Genomic DNA, 22,474 nt, shown 5'->3' on the forward strand with positions numbered 1-22,474 from the left:
CTGCTAGCAGGACACTTAGGAGTCATATATACAGTTTTTAGGGAAAAAGTGAAAGGTGTGAGAATGGTTATAATAAACAAGGAAGTCTTTGCAGGTTACATGTGAAGACAATGTCTTAGCTGTACAAAATTACCATAATGCTGCCTTCTCTTGTTTTATACTCAAGGTATTTCCTTCTTTTCGCATTTAAGATTATTTGGGGAGCGTGATGTGTTTTGCTCCATATGAATTTAGAGAGAGGCAGAGCAGTGTCTGTGCCACTGTCTACTCACAAGGTATGACTGACTTCTGGAAGTATTTCCTAGTCCCTAAATCATTTCTCCCTTTTCGCTCAATGGAAAACTGATCATCATTCAATTGGATCTAGATTTTTCAGTGGAAAAGGCAAGTCTTACACTGTTACTGGCTTCTCCCCCAAGGTCCTGGGTTTACCAGCATCTTAGAGACCATTTGCAGGGGGATCCTGGCAGCACAAGGCATGGGGGGCAGGAGTTGTCACATGGGGATGGAGAGAACGTGCCAGGTGTCATGAAAAGGGCACTGAAAGGGGAAATGGAAAATCAGGAAAAGCCAAACTCTGTGTGACCCAGGCCTTTCCGTCCTGCTCTGAGGAGGTGCACGCAGTTCACTGCAGAGTTTTCTGCAGCCTAGGCAATCAATAAAGGTTTGTTAAACATGTGAATAAAACAGAACCAGCTTTTAAATGGTGGTATGAGGAACAGTGCCTAGAACAAAGTCAAATTTTTGACCATTGTTCATCTGTTCTTTTAGCCAACAAGTATTCAGTGCTTTCTATATCCCATGCATTCTTCAAAGCACTTTGTATAAAGTAAATGATTTAATCCGTGTGAGAGCTCTTTGAGATGGAAGCAGTGTTCTCACCATTTTCTGGCAGAGAAAAATAAGACAAAGGAAGATTATGTAACTTGCCTAAAATCACAGAGCAGAGAGCAAGTGGGTAAACTAGGATTTGCACAGAATGGTGTTGTTGCAACACTGACATAAATGCTATTTAGTATTAATAATAAAATCAAGATGCATCAGCTGAATGACTGTATGTAATAAATGACTGGACTTAATAGATTGAAAACTGAGTAACCATTTAAATTTAGAACTGGCACATTTATAAGTTACATTGATAGAATAGTATCTTCCTCTCCATATGAATTATCCTCCTATTTTTTCTGATCTAGAGAATGGTGGTTGCATTTCATAAGATTTTTGTACAAATCCTTTTAAAATCAACTTGAATTTAAAAAGAGGAAATATCAAATTCATAATCTGTCACTTAAAAAAAAATCAGTAGTCTACTTTCTTCCATGTGAACTTGTCCAAAAAAGGAGATATGCTTCTTAATCTGTCCCTGGACAGAGCAAAGATATGCCTATTCTTTATTTTTATTTTTAGAAAAAAAATATAGTAAATTGGAGAGTAAACTGAAGGTAGCACCATGAGGTGTTCAGAATGCAAAGAAATAAACAAAAATATATCTAGCTTTATGTCGGCCACATACTAAATATTATCTAAAAAACTGAGTTATGTGATTTTTGAAAGGAAAGTGAAAATAAATACAAAGCTCACAGAGCTTTCTTATTTGCAGATAAAGTAGATAACCACCACATATATATATCATCTATTACCTCTACCTGCTCCACTTTCACTCTTAATCAATTTGAAACTTTGTTCTCAATTATTTTGAAATTTTAAAAAATGTGCATAGATTCCAGAGTGGTCAGAAAGTCCTAGGAAAATCTCAGAGATAGTCTGTTTTGACTGTAAAAGGGTTATAAGTCTATAGATAAATCTATAAAACATGATGACTGTCTTTTTGACATTGTCTGGCCCTATCCCCCCACCCCACCACAACGCTTTCATTTGGGTCTTTTTTTCTCCATGATCTCTTTCTAGTCTCTTCAGTTTCAATTCCACTCCCAGTGATGTTTTTCCTTGTTTGTTCATTTGGGTTTTGTTTTTGAATATGGGCTGCCGTCTTGGAAAGGAGCCTAGACCACTCCAGCCCCACAGACCCAACCACAGACCCCTTGGACCTACTCATCCTAAAAGTGGGTGAATCCCCACCCAATTTTAGCTGTTATTCTCAAAACCATGTGGCTGCATTTTTCAGCGAATATCTGTTGGCCCTTTCCTGGTTCTCCTGGCTTCTCCTAGATATAAACACCACACCAATTTCGTGGCTTTAGCAGTTTGTCCTCAGTAGCTTAAATATATGGTTTTATATAGATGTATTTTCACTTAATTTTGTTGCATATGTTTTTCCATACCTTGCAGACTTTGCAAACTAGACTATGACTGGTTTTTCTATTTATTAATTTTTTTAATTGAAGTATAGTTGACATACAATATTTTATATTACAAGTATATGACATAATGATTCACAATTTTTAAAGGTTATACTCTAGTTATAGTTATAAAATATTGGCTATATTCCCTGGTTCTGATTGTTTTGATATGAGCACTTGGAAAAATCCAAAAGCTATTGTGCTATCACTACCACCACCACATTTCCAGAATTTTCTGTCAATCTTTTTTTTTTTAATTTTTAACAGCTTTTTTGATATATAATTTACATACCATTAAGTTCACCCATCTAAAGTTTGCAATTTAATGGTTTTAGTATATTTATGAAATTGTGTAACAATCACAATAAAAATGTAGAATATTTTCTTCATTCCATGAAGAAGTCCCATATTCATTAGCAGTCAGTCTCCACTCTGTATTCTTTAGCCCTAAGTAAATACCGGTCTACTTTTTGTCTCTACACATCTGCTATTCTAGCATTTCATACAAATGTTATCATACAGTATGTGTTCTATTGTAATTGGTAGGATTTGACATAGAAATAGGGAACATTAAACCATATTTTTAAGTGATTGATCTCAAATGAGGAACAGCAAAAATTCCATGATAGATTTTATGGTGACCTGTTTGAATAATTTGAAGCTGGTTTCCTAACATGGGGCAATAAAACACCACTTGAAAACATGGCATAGTTAATAAAGATGGTTATGACAATAAATTGCAATTCACAAATGTTACCATGGGCCAAGATTTTTCTAAGCTCTTCACATCTATTGACATGTTTAATATTCACAGAAATCTATGAGGGACGTGCTATTACTATCATCCCCATTTTACAGATGAAGAAACTGAGGCAAAGTGAAATAAAGAAATTCACCCAAGCCAGTCAGTGGAAGAGCCAGATTCCACTCAAGGTTGTTTGACTTAATCCTTTCATCCTAATCACTACTCTATAGTGCCTTTCTGGTGTTTAGGTGTTTTGTCAGGTACCCTTTTCTTCTAAATCAGCAAGAATAGAAAGCAACCTAGAGTAACTTATCCTCTAATTTGCTTCTCCTTAATCATTTTTCACAGCATTGCTATTTTATTGGCATATAATTTAAAATTCAGGTCACAAAAAAATCAACGTTTTTTAGTTTGAAACATAGTCTTTTAAACTTTCTCAATGCTTTTTTTTTTCTTTCTATCTGAACTAAAACATAATTTGGATATCCTCATTATTTGTAGCAGCCTCGCTATTTAAAAATGGTTACTTTTTCCTAAAATATATTCAACATTCAAGTGACCATAATCGCTACAATTAACCAAAATTTGCCTCTTTATGTATCACATAGAAAGCTTTAAAGTAGTATCACTAAATATGAGATATTAAAGTATTAGTCATGGAGTTCCTGTCGTGGCACAGCAGAAACAAATTTGACTAGGAACCATGAGGTTGCAGGTTCAATCCCCGGCCTCACTCAGTGGGTTAAGGATCCGGTGTTGCTGTGAGCTGTGGTGTAGGCTGCAGACATGGCTCAGATCTGGCATTTCTGTGGCTCTGGTATAGGCTGGCAGCAACAGCTCCGATTCGACCCCTAGCTTGGCAACCTCCATATGCCGTGGGTGCAGCCCTAAAAAGACAATAGACAAAAAATAAATAAATAAATAAAATAAAGTATTAGTCAGTAAGCTGAATGTTAGATTGACTTGAACTAAATGAATTATAATCACATAAATTTTCACAGGACTTCAAAAGAAGAAGGGAAGGAAACAGTTCATACTTTTACATGAAACTTGGCAAAGTTGAAACAAAAACCCTGTTTTCTTCTGTCCTGAATCAACCCATCTAAGAATCATTCTGCTTCCTTTGAGAGGAAAGGAATTACTCCTGTTTAATAAAAGCTTCTTTTTAAATTCCTAGAAAAAGCTTTGAAGAATTTTTCCTTCTGAAGTGGCCAGAATCATTTATAAACTGAGTGACTATGCAAGAAATGTAGCATATTACTAGTAACTTTACTAGAAAAGAGTTGAAGAAGCACATTCCCGCGTCTAAGATACTTTTTCATGATTATATGCTCAGAAACCATTTTCTGTGGTCCAGGCACCCTCTCCCAAACACCTCCAAGACCAAACTCTATCTTTTGTTTGGCATAGAAACCTGGGATTCTGTGCTCCCTAGACAATCTGTGGTGCATTAATTCTGTGTTTGTGTGATATATATGCATGTGTGTTCATGCACACGTGCACACAAACACACATATGGTAAGCTGAGTATCAGCTACCTTTGCTGGAAACATGGGGAAATGAAGGAAGGAGAGTCAAACTCCTGTAGCCCTGGTCTTAAAAAGAGCAGATGCTCTAAAAAAAATCACCAAAAAAGCCTCATATTTTGAAGTGCCTCCATGAAGTGATATTTTAATGTGAAAGCAACAGTAAAATGAAGTAGCATTCAGGTTTAGCTTTTCAGTCCCAGGGATTGCCTCCAAGTAAATCAGCATGGGAACCACAGAAAGCATATCTTTCCTGGGAAGTATATATCACACTGCACTCTTTTGAAAATCAGATGGACTAACTCCTAAAAAGAAACTCTTACAATTGTGAAATTGTACAAACGTATTTATTTATAATTGTTTTTGAAATTTTCTAGGTAGTTTTGTAAAGAAATTCTCAAGTGTGGTTAGACTTTACATTTGAGCATGATAAGTAAGAGGAAAACTTTTCAAGTTGCTGCTCACTTTTCACTTGTTAGAGGAGCATTTTAAATCCCTTAAGCATAACTCTCAATTCAAGTTCTGCTTAAATTATACACTGGTTGAAGATCTTTCTTATACATGCAGTAACTGACAGTTTTCTAACCCTTTTTACAGGTTTATTTTAAATTCATTAAATTAGACAAATATGTAAATATTGGGCTTATACTTTAAATTGTATTGAAAAGAAAACACACCTAGTCAAAATCTATGGGATGGTGCAAAAGCAGTTCTTAGAGGGACGTTCATAGCAACACAGTCCAAGAAAAAAAATATCAAATCAACAAGTTAACTTGCCACCTAGAACAAACAAAACCTAAAGTCAACAGAAGGAAGGAAATCATAAAGGTCAGAGGGGAAATCAATGAAAGAGAGACTCAAAAAATAATAGAAAAAAATCAATAAAAACAAGAGCTGGTTCTTTGAAAGGGTGAACAAAATTGCCAAATCTCTGACCAGACTCACCAAGAAGAAGACAGAAAGGACTCAAATAAACAAAATAAGAAATCAAAAAGAAGAAATATCAATGGATACTGCAGAAATACAAAAAAAAAAGAGAATACTATGAACAATTTTATGTCAACAAATGTGACAACCTAGAAGAAATGGACAACTTTCTAGAGATATACAGCCCACCAAAACTTAATCAAGAAACAGATCATTTGAATGGACCCATCACTAGAAATGAAATTGAACATGTAATAAAAACACTCCCACAAACATAAGTCCAGGACCAGATGGCTTCACAGGTGAATTCTACCAAACATACACAGAAGATCTTATACCCATCCTTCCTAAAATTTTCCGAAAGGTTGAAGAATAAAGAACACTCCCAAAGATATTCTATTAAGCCACAATCACCCTAGTGCCAAAAAAAAGAAAAAGATACTACCAAAGAAGAAAATTATAGGCCAATATCTTTGATGAACATAGATGCAAAAATTATCAACAAAATTTTAGCCAAATGAATCCAACAGCACACGTTAAAAAAAAAATCATACATCATGATGAAGTGGGATTCAGCCCAAGTTCACGAGGATGGTTCAACATACATGCAAATCAATCAATGTTATACACCATATTAAAAAAAGAAAGTCAAAAACCACACTATCATCTCAATGGATGCAGAAAAAGCATTTGACAAAATCCAGCATCCATTCATGATAAAAACGCTTACCGAAGTAGGTAAAGACAGAACACACCTTAACACAATAAAAGCCATTTATGACCAAACCCACATCAAATATAATACTTAATGGAGAAAAGCTTAAAATTCCTTGCAAAAATCTGGAATAAGACAAGGATGCCCATTCTTACCACTGTTATTCAACATACTATTGGGAGTCCTAGCCATAGCAATCAGTCAAACAGAAATGAAAGGTATCCAAACTGGAAGAGAGGAGGTAAAATTGTCATCCTATGCAGATGACATGATACTATATATAGAAAACCCTAAGGATTCACCAAAAACTACTCGAACTGATCAATGAATTCAGCAAAATAGCAGGATACAGATTAACATTCAGAAACTGCTTACATTTCTGTATACTAGCAATCAAATATTAGAAAAGGAATATAAAATACAATACCCTTTAGGAGTTCCTGTCATGACGCAACAGAAACGAATCTGACTAGGAACCATGAGGTTGCAGGTTCAATCCCTGGCTTCACTTAGTGGGTTAAGGATCTGGTGTTGCTATGAGCTGTGGTGTAGGTCACAGATTTGGCTCGGATCTGGCATTGCTAGGGGCTCTGGCATAGGCCAGCAGCAACAGTTCCGATTAGACCCCTAGCCTGGGAACCTCCATATGCCATGTGTACGTCCCTGAAAAGGCAAAAGACAATAAATAAATAAATAAATAAATAAATAAATAAATAAATAAATTTTAAAACTGAACCCACCAAAACTAAATACCTAGGACTAAATCTGATCAAGGAGGTGAAAGACTTATGTGTTGAAAACCACAAAACATTAATCAAGTAAATTTTAAGAGGATTCAAAGAAATGGAAAGATATTCCATGCTCCTGGATTGGAAGAATTAATATTATTAAAATGGTCACACTACCCAAAGCACTGTACAGACTCAGTGCAATCCCTATCAAATTACCCATGACATTTTTCTCAGAAGTAGAAAAAACAATCCAAAAATTTGTACAGAACCATAGAAGACTCAGAATTGCCAAAGCAAACCTGAGGAACAAAAACCAAGAAGGAGGCATAACTCTTCAACTTTAGATACTATTACAAAGCTACAGTAATCAAGACAGTGTGGAACTGGTATAAAAACAGACATACAGACCAATAGAACAGAATAGAGAACACAGAAATAAACCCAGACACCTATGGTCAATTAATCTTCAACAAGAAAGGCAAGAATATAAAATGGGAAAAAGACAGTCTTCAGCAAGTGATGCTGGGAAAACTGGGCAGCTGCATGTAAATCAATGAAACTAGAACACACCCTCACACCATACACAAAAATAAACTCAAAATAGCTTAAAGACTTGAACATAATACAAGACACCATCAAACTCCTAGAAGAGAATATAGGCAAAATATCCTCTGACATCAACAGTAGAAATGTTTTCTTAGATCATTCTCCCAACACAATAGAAATAAAACCAAAAATAAACCAGTGGGACCTAATCAAACTGACAAGCTTTTGTACAGCAAAGGAAACCATAAAAAAAAAAAAAACCAAACCTACAGAATGGAAGAAAATAGTTTCAAATTATGCAACCTACAAGATCTTAATCTCCAAAATATGCAAACAATTCATACAACCCAACAGCAAAACAACAAACGACCCAATTGAAAAATGGGAAAAAGACCTGAATAGACTTTTCTCTAAAGAAGATATATAGATGGCCAATAGGCACATGAAAAAATGCTCAGCATGACTAATTATTAGAGAAATGCAAATCAAAACTACTATGAGGTTCCACTTCACACCAGTCAGAATGACCACCATTAGTAAGTCTACAGATAACAATGCTGGAGAGGGTGTTGAGAAAAGGGAACACTTCTACACTGTTGGTGGGAATATAAATTGGTACTACCACTATGGAAAGCAGTATGGAGGTGCCTCAGCAAACTAAATATAGGACTACTATATGATCTAGTAATCCCACTCCTGGGCATATATCTGGAAAAACTTTTACTGAAAAAGATACCTGCACCCCTATGTTCACTGCAGCACTATTCACAATAGCCAAAACATGGAAACAATCTAAATGTCCATCAGAACATAAACGGATTAAGAAGATATGGTACATAAAAACAATGGAATACTACTCAGCCATTAAAAAGAACAAAATAATGCCATTTGCAACAACATGGATGCAACTAGAGACTCTCATACTAAGTGAAGTACAACATAAAGAGAAAGACAAATACCATATGATATAACTTATATCCAGAATCTAATATGTGGCACAAATGAAACTATCTACAGAAAAGAAACAAACTCATGGACATGGAGAACAGAGCTGGGATTGCCAAAGGGGAGTGGGAGGGAGTGGGATGGATTGGGAATTTGGGGTTAGTAGATGCAAACCATTGCATTTGGAGTGGATAAGCAATGAGGTCCTGCTGTACAGCACAGGGAATTATATCTAATCACTCATGGTAGAACATGATATAGGACAATATGAAAAAAGTTGTACATACCCAATATGTATAACTGGGTCAATTTTGCTGCACAGCAGAAATTGACAGAACATTGTACATCAACTGTAATTTAAAAAATTTAAAGTTGTGTTGAAAACTAAATTCAAAGAATAATACTTCTACATGTTAGAAAGTGAATGATACAGGGAGAAGAGAGGAATTACTTGTGTAACTAAAGGATAAAGAAGTTAACCTCTCTATATGGAATGATTGGCCAACAGGGACCGGCTATATAGCACAGAGAACTCTACCCAACATTGTGCAATAATCTATGTGGGAAAAGGACCTGAAAGAGAATGGATGTGTGTACATATAGACCTGAATCACTTTGTTGTACAGCAGAAATTATCACAACCTTGTAAATCACCTATACTTAAATACAACTTTAAAAAATGAAAAAGAGGAAACTATCATCTCTTAATATGTAAGTTCAACAATTACGAAACCATGCTTTTCAATGGATTTTTATGAGTGTACAAAATATGTCACAGCAGAATGTTTTACGAACATGAAGCAAAGACAAAATGGCTGGGTTGTAAGTGTACTTCCAGATGGAATTTCTTTCCAGAAACTTACCAGTCGTGCAGTTTTCAAACTCAATGTCATCAATTGCAGCTCCTCCTCCCAGATCCCTTGTTCTGATACCTTGGAATATGACTTCAAAATTCCTTAACTTTCCTAGAAGGATGACTGCCTTTTGCCAGTGACCACCAGAGTTCGGCTTACTTTCTTGCCATACTTTAGACAATCCTTTCTCCGTCTAAAAATAAAAAAGTTTGTATTAGGTAAAAATTAAACACAAAAGAAGGGAGAAAAAAACAATTATTTAGAACAGAAGCATTTGATCAGTGAAAATACTGAACAAAAATGGAACTCTGATATATCCATGATGTACTTTATCTCATCAAAAGTGAGGCACATTAATCTACTAAATGTTCCGCAAAGCAATATTAGCATGATTAGCAGCAAACTTGTTTTGGTATTTTCAGACACATTCTTATTAGAAAGTGACCTTCTCAGTTAAATCCACTTCTTGCTTGTACACGAAATACTCAATAGAGAATTGATGGAATCTGAGCCATTTACAGAAGCCCTGAGTTTACTGCTTGAGGTACCCGCCCCACAAACCTTCTGTTCACATTCTTTAATCACTGGTATTGCATCTTCCTTTACAGAGGTGAAATAAACTAATATAAGAAAAAAGAAAAGAGAAGTGAAAGAAGGAATACATGGGAAAAATCACACATCCCTGATGGCTATGATAGGAAATGGTGAAGTGAATTGGGCATGGATATCATCTCTAAGACTGTATTTCAAAAATTCTGTTACATGATTTTAGCTACTTATTAAATTCTACTATGATTATTATATGAACATCGAAAATAACTCATACCAAATTCTTCAACTATAAAAGCAAAATTAATTTTTTTAGGAAATTTATCTAAATATCTTCTCTTGAGTCAGGCTGGGAACTGTGAACTGGGACCTGGGGCCCTTTACTGCAGCACTTGGACAGGAGCAAATGTCTCCTCAAGCAATAGAATACAAAGAAACTAGGAGGGACCAAAAATCTCTGCACCCACACACAGGTGGGACAAATGATGAACAAAAAGATACACAAAGCCCAAAATCCAACTGCCACTTCAGCAGTTCCAAGAGCAAAAGCAGGATACTTACTATACATGATCCCTGCACTCAGCTGACCCTCTAAGTCATCTCTCAAGCCCAACCCATGGATCGGCCCCTACCTGCACCCCCTCTAAGGGACCAGCTTGACCCCCTCAGGAAGCAAGCAAGGGAACCTGTCACCCGTTGTCATTCTCTCATGCTCCAGCAGAAGTCCCATTAAAGCCTTGCCTGAATTTCTTCTCTGGTCTCTTCACAATTTCTATTGATTAAAGAGTCCAGGAATCCAGGTTAGTAACATTCAATGTCTAGGGTTGGTCTTCTAGCAGTACAATATTCTAATACAAGAATAATCCTGATATAACATGACGTGAATTAAAAATAACCCTCGTGACCAAAAAAAAAAGACACCAACAGTAAAACAGACTACAAGTCAGTTGAGCACAAGGACAAGACTATTGCTCTTTGCTATTCTGAGCATAGTCCTTATTGAGAATTAGCAGTTAACAAACCATGATGATGGATATATAGCAAAGAAAGAAAAAAATACACAAGCAGAGAATTATGTTTATGATTAGACCCCTCAAATTAATATTTAAGGGTCCAGTATTATGCTTTCATGATGATTTCACAAGCACACTTTGCTTCTGAAGCTTATAATCAAAAGAGTGGAATAGAAGAGAATATTTAGTGGGGTTCCAGCCAGAAAAATCAAGCAAGATGTTCCAATTGATTTATAGCATACATCTGTGAAATACATAATTTATAGATGTTTTAAAAATATATAAAGAGAAAAAGAGAAATGCTTGAAGAGGGGATCCAAAGGAGTCACACATTCATAGGTCCATGCTTGAGGGGAACCAATGTTAATAAATGTGGCTGAAACCTTATTCTGCTTAGAGAGACACAGGTCAATTAGTCAAGTCTTTCCTATTTGTTGGAATTAGAGAGAAAAAGTGGAACTCTCTACCAGTTACTCTAAAATTAACTTTGCAAAACAACTAACAGTACATGGATAGATCTTTCAACATCCTCCTAAAAGAACAAACAGATTTTTTACACCCAGAGACTCATGTATCTTTTGCATTGAAGGGGATAGGAAATTCACACCTAATTAATGGAATTTCATATCTTTCTACTAAGGAAGAGAAGCTTTTTCAAGCTTAGTCTTTGACTCTCAGCAATATCTTAGTGATTTGGAATCAAAGGAATGATTAGTTAAATTAAAGATTAAAGTAGAGGGTGTCTGACACTTAGCAATATAACAGGCATAGATAATGACTAAAGTCTGTTTTAATTTACAAACTTAAATCACTTTGCTAATTTTTTCTATTAGTCAGTTTCAGCACTTTATAGAATCACTCATAAACTACACCAATCCACAAAAGGGTTTTCAAGGAATACCTACAAAGAAGGCTGTATGATTACTTTAATCAATAAAATGCAAACCATCTCTTTCTTAACTCTGACAACTAGCTTTCTTATAAATGAAATTTGAATAATATATTCATGGTTATTTTACACGGTAAGAAGAGAAAACCACCCATGGATCCCCATAAGGATGGGCTACTGCAGTATATCACTCTGATAGATTTGCTATCACTCCACTCTAGATATAACATATTATATACCCACAATTAGCAAATGTAATCCTACAAGTGTGCAAAGGAGATTTATTTATTTATTGACTTGTCCAGTCAGTCCTCAATTTATTCAGCAAACATTTCATGCTCACACAGTTGCCACATACTACTTGAGACATCAGGAATAAGAAGGTGAAAAGAGAGGGAGCCTACCCTGTGATGGTAATCATTTAATATAGGAGAGAGTCATACAAGTGAATTACTGTAGAATTACTATAGAAACATAAAACACAGCAACTTTCAAAAAAATGGTTATATATCAATCCCTCAATTTTTGTTCTGCACACCTTGATGCTTTATTTAGTTGATATTCTGGTATCAATTCCTTCTAAATATTATGAGAAAAACAGAAATTTCTCAATTCTAATTATGACTTTACCACTGCCCAAGGATATATCTCTTGTATCATGTGGACATTAAATTCAATCACTTTACAGTAGTCAGAATGGTCATCATCAAAAAGTCTACAAAAAATAAGTACTAGAGAGAGTGTGGAGAAAAGGGAACCCTCCTATACTATTGCTCGCAATGTAAATTGATACAACCGCTATGGAGAACAGTATGGAGGTTCCTTAAAAAACTAAAAAAGCTAAATATAGAACTATCATCTGATCTACTAATCCCATTCCTGAGCATATACCCAAAGAGAACTATAATTCAGAATGATACAAGCACCCCAGGGTTCACTGCAGCAACTATTTACAGTAGCCAAGACACGGAAGCAACCTAAACGCCCATCAAGAGAGGACTGAATAAAGAAGATGTGACACATGTATACAGTGGAATATATACTCGGCCATAAAAAAGAACAAAGTAATGCCATTTGAAGCAACACGGATGGACCTAGAGATTATGCAAAGTGAAGTACCTCAGACAAGGACAAATATATAAGATAATTAACGTGTGGAATCTAATAAAATATGATACAAAAGAACATAGTCACAAAACAGAAATAGACTCAAAGATTTTGAAACCAAACTTATGGTAACCAAAGGGGAAATGCTGGGGGTGGGAGGAGGGATAAATTAGGAGGTTAGGATTGGCATATAGACACTACCATCTACAAAAGCACTAAGTAACAAGGACCTACTGTATAGCCCTGGGAAATCTATTCAATATTCTGTGGTAGCCTATATGGGGAAAGAATTTGAAGAAAGAAAGGACATATAAATAAATATATAGCTGATTCATTTTGCTGTACACCTGAAACTAAGACAATATTCTAAGTCAACTATACTACAATAAAATTTATTTTCAAAAAAGAACACAGGGCAAACAAATGAAAAGTAGTTAAACACAGTAATAATGATAATAAATAGGCATAAATCCAATGATGGTTACATTACAGAAATTTTTAAAAAGTCTCTTATAATTTAATCTTTCACCCAAATGTGAATGTATTTACCATATATTATGCATATCAATCCTTTACTTTACATATTGCATATTTGTTTTGGCAGTGTTTTTGTCTTCCTACTGCATGCCAGTCCCTTTATGCCTTCCCTCCAGTTTATTTTATGTAAAGAATGGTAATAAGAAATGCTAAAAAGAGGAGTTCCCATCATGGCTCAGTGGAAATGAATCTGATTAGAATCCATGAGGATGTAGGTTCCATCCCTGGCCTCACTCAGTGGGTTAAGGACCTGGCACTGCCGTGAGCTGTGGTGTAGGTCACAGATGCAGCTCGGATCTGGTGTTGCAGTGGCTGTGGTGTAGGCCAGTGGCCACAGCTCTTATTCAACCCCTAACCAGGGAACCTCCATATGCCACGGGTGCAGTCCTAAAAAGACAAAATAAATAAATGAATAAATGAAATGCTAAAAAGATAGAGCCACTTCAAATTGCAGATATATGCTAAATAAAGTATAGTCACCTGGAATTTCTATTTCATGTGTTTGAAGTAAAGACATAAATTTTTCCCAAATTATGAACCAATATTCTCCAAACCAGTTGATGGACAACTCAGCACCTTTAGCATATTTTGAACCTGTTTCTAGAGTTTCTATGTGAATCTCTGATTTCTATTCTTCCATCAACATCATACTTAAGTCACTAGATATCTTCTTCTGGGAAAATGTGAGTAGACATTTTCCCCCAAATTCCTTCTGCTACAGACAACTAAAACTTCTAGAGATTATATATAATTATATACACACAGGAGAAGACTGAAAAGTGGGGAAAAGAAGGCAGATTAGCTAGGGACCTTGGGCCTCAAGGAACCAACAAGGTGGTGAGTTTCCTAAGTTTTCATTTTGCATCATATATTACGCAATTGACATGAAAACCTGACAACCTAGAAATAAAACAGGAACAGACTGATTTCTCTGGCCAAGGGATCAGAAAAGGGGAAGTCTAGCAAAAATGAAAGCATTTAGATAATAATGTAACCGAGTAGGGCCTTGTAGGGCTCCTATGCATACAAGCCTTTCTTTGTCCTCCTTTTCTTACTTTTAGGGAATAAGCTTCAGCCTCCATGACCTTCCCTGAGTTCCAAAGGGCAGCTGCTAATCAGGGAAGGGAGGGGATTCAGAGACCAGGGAGGAGCAGTCAAGGGACAATAGTGCAGCCTTGGGGCAGGGTCCTGGTTCCTCCTCAAGGAATATACCAACAACATCTTTGAGGCCTTCTGTAGAACTAAAACCCCCAACAAATGGAAGATCTTCTTGATGAACCATTCTTCATACTGGGAAGAAGGAGGACCACCAGAACCAGTCCTCGGGCCACTAAACACCAGTTTTGAAAGACAATACAAGCTTGCTTCTACCCTGAACCCTATTTTCCACTCCTCAAACTATAAACCCCCCTCCTAGTCTCTCCCAAGGGGGCACAGTCTCTAAGGCATTAGCCTGCTGTGGCCCCCTTTGCCTGGCAAAGCCATACAGCTATTTTCTCCTTCACCCAAAACTCTGCCTCTACCTTTGTATTTGGCACCAATGGAAAGAGGCAGAGTTTTGGCAACAATAATTGCTCTACCACAGCCAAACATCATAGAAGAATTACTATGTGACCCACACCCGCAAAAGCAAAGGCTGAGCAGAGAGCCTAGACTTATACCTATATCACATCCAAAGGGCCCCAGGACCTCTCCTCCTCAGAATTTCTTTAAATGAAGGAAAACTAAAAGAATATATCACCAGTAGACCCACCCCAAATGACTATCTAAAGAAATTTTAGACAGAAAGTAAATGATTTAAAAAAGAGAAATTTTAGAATATCAGGAAGGAAGAAAAAATAGCAAAAATATGAGTAAATACAATAAATTTTCCTTAGCCTCTTCAATTTCAGAGGCTAATGAAATTTTTCATGGTCAAGAAAAAAATTAAAACACTGACTAATCTGGTTCTAAAAGCATATAAAGGAAATAATTAAGGCATTAAATTTTATAAATGAGTGAAATAAAGACATAAGGGAGACATAATTTTCTATGCTCCAATCATTAATTAATAACATTTCAAAACTGAAAGATCAAGCCCAATTGTGTTCACTGGTGAAATATACCAAATATCTGAGGAAGAAATTTTTACCATTTTCCTATAATCTTTTTCAGAAGACAGAAGCAGAGGTAATAATTCCTAAATCATTCTATGAGCCAGCCAGCATTACTCTAATATAACAACCAAAGTCATTACAAGAAAACTACAGACCAATATCTTTCATATACTTAGATGTAAAATCCTCTCAAATGATTGGCAAATTAAATCAAAAAGATGTATAAAAAGAATTATACATGAAAACCAAGTGGGATTTATCCCAGGTATGAAAGGCTGGTTCAACATTTTAAAATCAATTAATGTAATCCATCACATCAACAAACAAACAAAAAATCTTATAATCATATCAATTGTTGCAGAAAAATCATTTTTAAAATATAAACCCATTCATGATTAAAAAAACATTAATAAACAATAAATAGAGGAGAAGCTTTCTCAACTTGATAAATACAAAGAAATCTATAGGTACAAAAAAAAATCTATTAGTAATGCCATTCTTAATGGTGAGAAACTAGACACTTACCCACTAAGATTAAATGTAGGGCAAGAATGTCCACCCTCATCACTGCTATTTAATATCATTCTGGAAGTTCCTGTTAATGCAATAAGGCAACTGGGATGAAGAAAATAAAGGGTATACAGATTGGAAAGGAAGACACAACACTATTTTTGTTCATAGATGAAAAAACTCTCTATATCAATAACCCCAAAGAACCATGAAAAACACTCCTGGAACAAACAGGTGATTATAGCAAAGTTGCTAGATACAAAGTTAAAATCCAAAGTCAACTGCTCTCCTATTTACTAACGATGAATGAGTGGAATGTGAAAATAAAAACACAATACCACTTCTAGTAGCATCTCCAAAATTGAATCTAACAAAATTTAATTCTAAATGGATCATAGACTTAAAAGACTTAAAAGTAAAACCCGTCGTGGCGCAGTGGTTAACTAAGAACCATGAGGTTGCGGGTTCGGTCCCTGCCCTTGCTCAGTGGGTTAACGATCCGGCGTTGCCGTGAGCTGTGGTGTAGGTTGCAGATGCGGCTCGGATCCCGTGTTGCTGTGGCTCTGGCATAGGCTGGTGGCTACAGCTCCGATTCAACCCCTAGCCTGGGAACCTCCATAAGCCGCGGGAGCGGCCCAAGAAATAGCAACAACAACAACAACAACAACAACAACAATAACAATAACAACAACAACAAAAGACAAAAAAAAAGTAAAATGCAAAACTATAAAAATCCAAGAAACTAATGTAGGCGATAGCCTAGATGACCTTGGATAATGAGGCCTATTAAGACACAACAAAACACCAAAGATGTGATCTATGAAAAAAATAATTGGTAAACTGGACTTCATTAAAATTATAAACTTATAGCCTGTGAAAGGCAAATTCAAAAAATTAAAGACAAAACACAGACTGGGAGAAAATATCTGCAAAAAACCACCTCTGAGACAGGACTGTTACCCGAAATACACAAAGAACTATTAAAATTTGACAATAAAACAAACAATCCAATTTTAAAATGGGGCAAAAACCTTAACAGACACCTTACCAAAAAGAATATACAAATGGAAAATAAATGTATAAAAGGATGCTCTACATTGTATGTCATTAGAGAAAAGTAAATTAAAACAAAGACATGCTACTGCACACTGGGAGAATGGACAAAATCCAGATCACACCAAATGCTGGAAAGATAGTGGAGCAACAGGAACTCTCAAATTACTAGGAAATGCCAAATGCCAGATGGTACAGCTACCTACACTGGAAGATATTTTGGCAGCTTCTTAAAAAGCATCTCATACTCATCTTATGATCCTGCAATCTTACTCTGTGGTATTTACCTAAAGACTTATTTCTATACAAAAACTTGTACATGGATGTTTATACCAACTTTCTTTATAATTTCCAAACCCTGAAGAAACCAAGATATCTTTCAGCAATTGAATGGATAAATAAACTGTGGTGCATTCAGACAATGGAATTTTTTTTTTTTTTTTTTTAGTTTTAAGAAGTGAGCCATCAAGACATAGAGGAAACTTCAATGCATATTACTAAGTGAAAACTGCCAATCTGAAAAAGCTATGTACTATATGATTTCAACTATTTTAGCAAAGGCAAAACTAGAGAGACAATGAAAAGATCAGTGGTCGCCACGGGGAGGGAGAGGGGAGATGAACAGAGTGCATAAGATTTTTAGGACAGTGAAAATACTCTGTATGGTATAATAATGATGGTTATAGTCATTAAAACTTTGTCTAAACCCAGAGAACGCAAAAGACCAAGAGTGAAGCTTAAAGTAAACTATGGATTTTGGGTAATTATGATGTGTCCATATAGGTTTCTGCTTAGTAAAAAACATACCATTTTGGTGAGAGTGGCATTGATACTGGGGGAAGCTGTGTATGTGTGGGGGCAGGGAGTATATGGAAAATTTCTACACCTTACTTTGAGGTTTGTTGTAAACCTAAAACTGCTCTACAAAAAAAAAAAAAAAGTTAAAGAAACTACCAAAAATCTTAAGGAATTTTAAGAAGTAATTGGAATGGGTAATTTGAGAACATGAAAGATTGAAGGATAATATAAGAAATTGATTTCTGAAAAAAACAGAACTAAATTATAGAGTTGAGACTGCTGGAAGCCAAATGTAAGATATGAAAAGATGAAATGCAATTATTACCTCAAAATATAGTACGTGTCATACTGATGTGCCTTCTAGCGCTGAAGTCAGACAGCTAGGTTTAAACCTCAGCTCTGCCCCTACTGGCAGTTATTTCATCTATAAAATGGAGAATAAATGTGCTTATCTCACAGGGTTGTTGTGAGGCTTAAAATAAGTAATGTTAACAGAGCACCTACAATACCTGTTGATATTATATTGTAATAATGTAATGTTAACAAAATGCAAAACTGCAAAGAATTAAACATTGTGAGTGAAAAGATAAGAGATGTGACCAGATTTAGAAAATCCACATTTAAATACATGAATTCCAGGTAAATAGGAAGAATAGGTTGAGAAGGAGCAATCATCAGAAAGAATAGTAAAATAAAATTACTGCTATAATAAAACATTTAAAAAATATCTTTTAAGAAATGGAAAGGAGTGGATAGAATTTAGCTATAGAATGTCTATATCTAAGCAGATAAACATATACATAATTTTCTAAATCATCTAAATAGTATTTGAAAAAAATACATACATTATATTTTTTAAAACTTCAAACATTTACAAATGTCAATATTTTCAGAAAGGTTGATCTAGTTTTAAATTTTCAAAAATAGAATGAAATCAAGTGTAGGCTATTGAAATTTGCATGAAATCTCTCTTATAAATATCTCGAAAAGAGTTATTATACCTGCAGTAAAATCTGTAGTCAGTGGCTCCTGTGTTTACAGGAGGTTTTCTGCCCTGACAGAATGATTTTGAAACTCACTATATAGACAAGTGTGGTTTTAGGCATACATACTACGAAAACATTTTAAACAGAATGCCCTCATGGTTTTTTTCCAGCATAATGTTATTTTAAATCTAAAACATTTACTTATTGATAATTTTCTTTTCCAATGTAGGCAACCAATATGGGACTCTTGGGTGAAGTTAGGTGGTTTAATGTGAAGTATAAAGATCAATGAAGATGAAGTTGTATAATTTCTGATAATCACTTTCATTTTTGCCATTCCAATCTATTTGTATTCCAGGGCATCCAGCCACAGACTCATAACTTCATTTACAATGTAGAAGAAAGAAAGTTTATTTTCTCTATCACTCATACACACATACACATCTGATATATATACATAGATGTACATATATCTCCCAATATACATATGTATATACGTTTTTGCCATATCACTGCTGGTGAAAGGCCTTCAAGGATCTTCTTCTGAGATGAGGAGCCCCATCTTTACATGGTCTAAGGAAGCGCACGTACTGTTTGTCTCCTATTTACAGAGGTCAATCCAGTTAATTCCCAATCATGTTCCAGTGGGATCATCACTTCCTCACAGCAGCCTTCATCACTTTCTCAATTAGGTCATACCCCCCTACTGCCACAGATTCTAAGCACCATGCCCTTCTCCTTCATAGTATTTGTCACACTTGTGATTACATAGAGATTCGCTCGTGTGATGATCTGATAAATATCTGTCTCTCTGATTAGATAAACAGAACATAATGGAGGGCAAATGCTGAGAAACTGTAGCTAGCACAGTGCCTCGCATATAGCATGGTATTTGATCGATGGGTACCTTGTGTTGACTTAGAAAAAAATGCACAACCTGAAAGTTTAGAGTTAAGTTTTATTTGGGGCAAAATTAGGACCTAAGCCAGGGAGACAACATCTCAGGGAGCCCTTAGAAACCGCTCTGAGGAGGCGAGGGAGAAGCTAGGAGATATAGGAGTTTTTGCAACAAAGGGCAGGTAGCCATGCACATAATTTACAAAAGTTTGTAGCTCATCTCTTGAAGGTGACTACTCGTCACAAGGAGCAGACATCACCATGAAGGATTTTAGTGTTTTTCTAGATATGAGGAGTTGCAAGAGTTGGGCACATAAAATCTTCACCTAAAAGTGTCTGACTCTCTTAAGACATGCTCTCCCAGTTTTCCCAGAGCTCAGAGTGCTTTACTCCTGATTTTCACCCTGAGCTCTGCTCAGGGGGTGCTGCTGGTGGGCAGCTACAGTGGCTCATGATTTAATTCCTGTCGAGGCTGACGGCGAGTGCCAAACTCCAGTTCACACCTGGAATGCATGTGTCTATGCATGAGCATAGAGCAGGAAATAAAAGTGCATTCCATAATTGATACTAAATGTGCATGTAAAATAGAGAATGCAGTCTGACAATGTACTTATTATAAAACATCTAAAGCATATCAATTTTCTTTTCAAACCATTGGCAGAGTCTCAGATACTGAGAGTTTGGGGGAGAAAGAGCAGACCGTATTACTAGGGCAATTATAGGAATTATAGGAAGGCAATATTGATTCTTTTTTTCTTCAAATGTCACCTTGGAGAGGTCCTTCCCAGGACCTTCAAGGTGAGTTCCATTCTCACTCGTACGGTATCATCCTGCATTAAGGTTTACTTTCACTTCTCATCTTCCTTTTTTTTTTTTTAAGGACTGCACCTCCAGCATATGGAAGGTCCCAGGGTAGGGGTCAAATAGGAGCTGCAGCTGTTGGCCTAGCCACAGCCACATGGGATCCGAACCTTGTCTGAGACCTACACCACAGTGCACAGCAATGCCAGATCCTTAACCCACTAAGCAAGGCCAGGGATCAAAGCTGCATCCTCATGGATACAGTCTGATTCATTTCCACTGCACCACAACGGGAACTCCTCATCTTCCTATTTCATCTTATGTTTTAATTATTTCAATAATTCTTCATCGTCTGTCTCCCTCACCACAATTTGAAGTCCATGAGCATAAGGGCTTTCTCCATCTTATTCACCTCTGGATCCCATTCCTAAAACAGAGCTTGGCATAGGGTAGGCACTAAAAAAGGCATTTGTTTAATCAACGAATACATACTTAATTTCACATGGGTGCCTTGAGATGTTGCATGGAATTGTTAATATTGGCTGAAAACTGGATCAAATCTCCTTTAAAAAAGTTCTACTGGATTTCGGATTCTTTCTCTGATACAGGTGAAAACTAGTTTTAATGAGTTTAAATTGGGTAGCTTGTCATAATAAACATTTAAAAAGTCATTAAAAGATATGTTCCCTAAACAGTGAGTTGCTACATTCATACAGATAACTTCTTGAGACATACTATACATTTTTTTTTTAATCTTGAGTGACACAAAAAGGAAAAGATTTATTTATAACAAGAATAGGCCATGGAGCTGCCCTGACAGTTACATTTAAAATGATTCTTACAAGGTCTTTACTCACTTTGAAGAAAAGGCTCACTAACCCAATTAAAATGCCCAGTCTATGATATTCAAAGTGATTTCCTACTTAGTGGTTGATGGCTTGTTTCTACTGTCTTTCACACTACATTTGGTTCCTGAAGGAGAAAAACATTCATATGGTTGAACATGAAAGAACAATGGGAAAAAATAGAAATGAGGTGTCTTAGGAAGCATCTGACAGGAGAAATAATAAGAGGAGGCAGCAAGGTTTGGAACAAAATGTCAGTCGTGAATGATTACCTCTGTCCTTTGGTGCACTGCTCTTCACAAGGGTTGATAACCACTTGATGCAAACAGAACAGCATTTTATGACAAAATTATTGGACATAACTAGTTCACTCTTTTCCTCCAGGTGTGGGGAATAATGAGAGAGAATATAAAACAAAAACGTGTGTGTGAAGCAGCAAATGTGTACAAAGGAATGACAAACTTCAAGGTAAGATCCTTGTACAAAGTCTTCTTCCCAGGTTCCCACTGTGGTGCAAGTGTGGTAAGAATCTATAGCAGCTCAGGTTGCTGTGGAGGTGCAGGTTCAATCCCTGGCCCAGCACAGTGTGTTAAAGGATCCAGCATTGCTGTAGCTGCAGGAAAGGTCACAGCTGTGGCTCAGATTCAGTCCTTGTCCCGGGAACTTCCATATGCCCTGGATGTGGCCATAAAAATAAAAAATAATAAACTAAAAATAAAATAATGAAAATAATAAAAATAAAAGCTTTCTTCCAAAAGGGTCGCTGGTATACAATATTTATAAAATGCGAATAATGATCTTTCAGTGGAGTATTTAAAAAGTAAAATTCTCAATTTAAAATCCTATGAAAATCAATACTGTCTAATATCAGGCACAAGATTAAATGTATAAAGGTGCCTGGAAAAGTATATATTTAGTGTATATAAAGAATGAGAGAATTTTCTTGCTTAAATAAATCATTGGATTTAGCAAAATGTGAATACTCTTTGGTGTGTAACAGACAATTCAAATACATCCAAACATTTGCTGTCAAAATATATAAATGAAGTAAAAAGATACATTGAAAAAGGTTACAAACCTAAAATATGAGCATAAAGATGAAAA

General features: G+C 35.9%; 1 protein-coding gene across 1 annotated transcript in view; it reads right to left on the reverse strand.

Moving 5' to 3' along the window:
• Positions 1-22,474, reverse strand: part of MALRD1 (MAM and LDL receptor class A domain containing 1) — a 600,618-nt gene that overhangs the window by 229,503 nt on the left and 348,641 nt on the right. Inside the window, exon 30 of the mRNA XM_047755391.1 lies at positions 9,299-9,482. Coding sequence (XP_047611347.1) covers positions 9,299-9,482 — 184 coding nt within the window. The remainder of the gene's footprint in view (positions 1-9,298; positions 9,483-22,474) is intronic.

The sequence above is a fragment of the Phacochoerus africanus genome, chromosome 12 (genome assembly GCF_016906955.1).
Source record: "Phacochoerus africanus isolate WHEZ1 chromosome 12, ROS_Pafr_v1, whole genome shotgun sequence".
Classification (NCBI taxonomy): domain Eukaryota; kingdom Metazoa; phylum Chordata; class Mammalia; order Artiodactyla; family Suidae; genus Phacochoerus; species Phacochoerus africanus.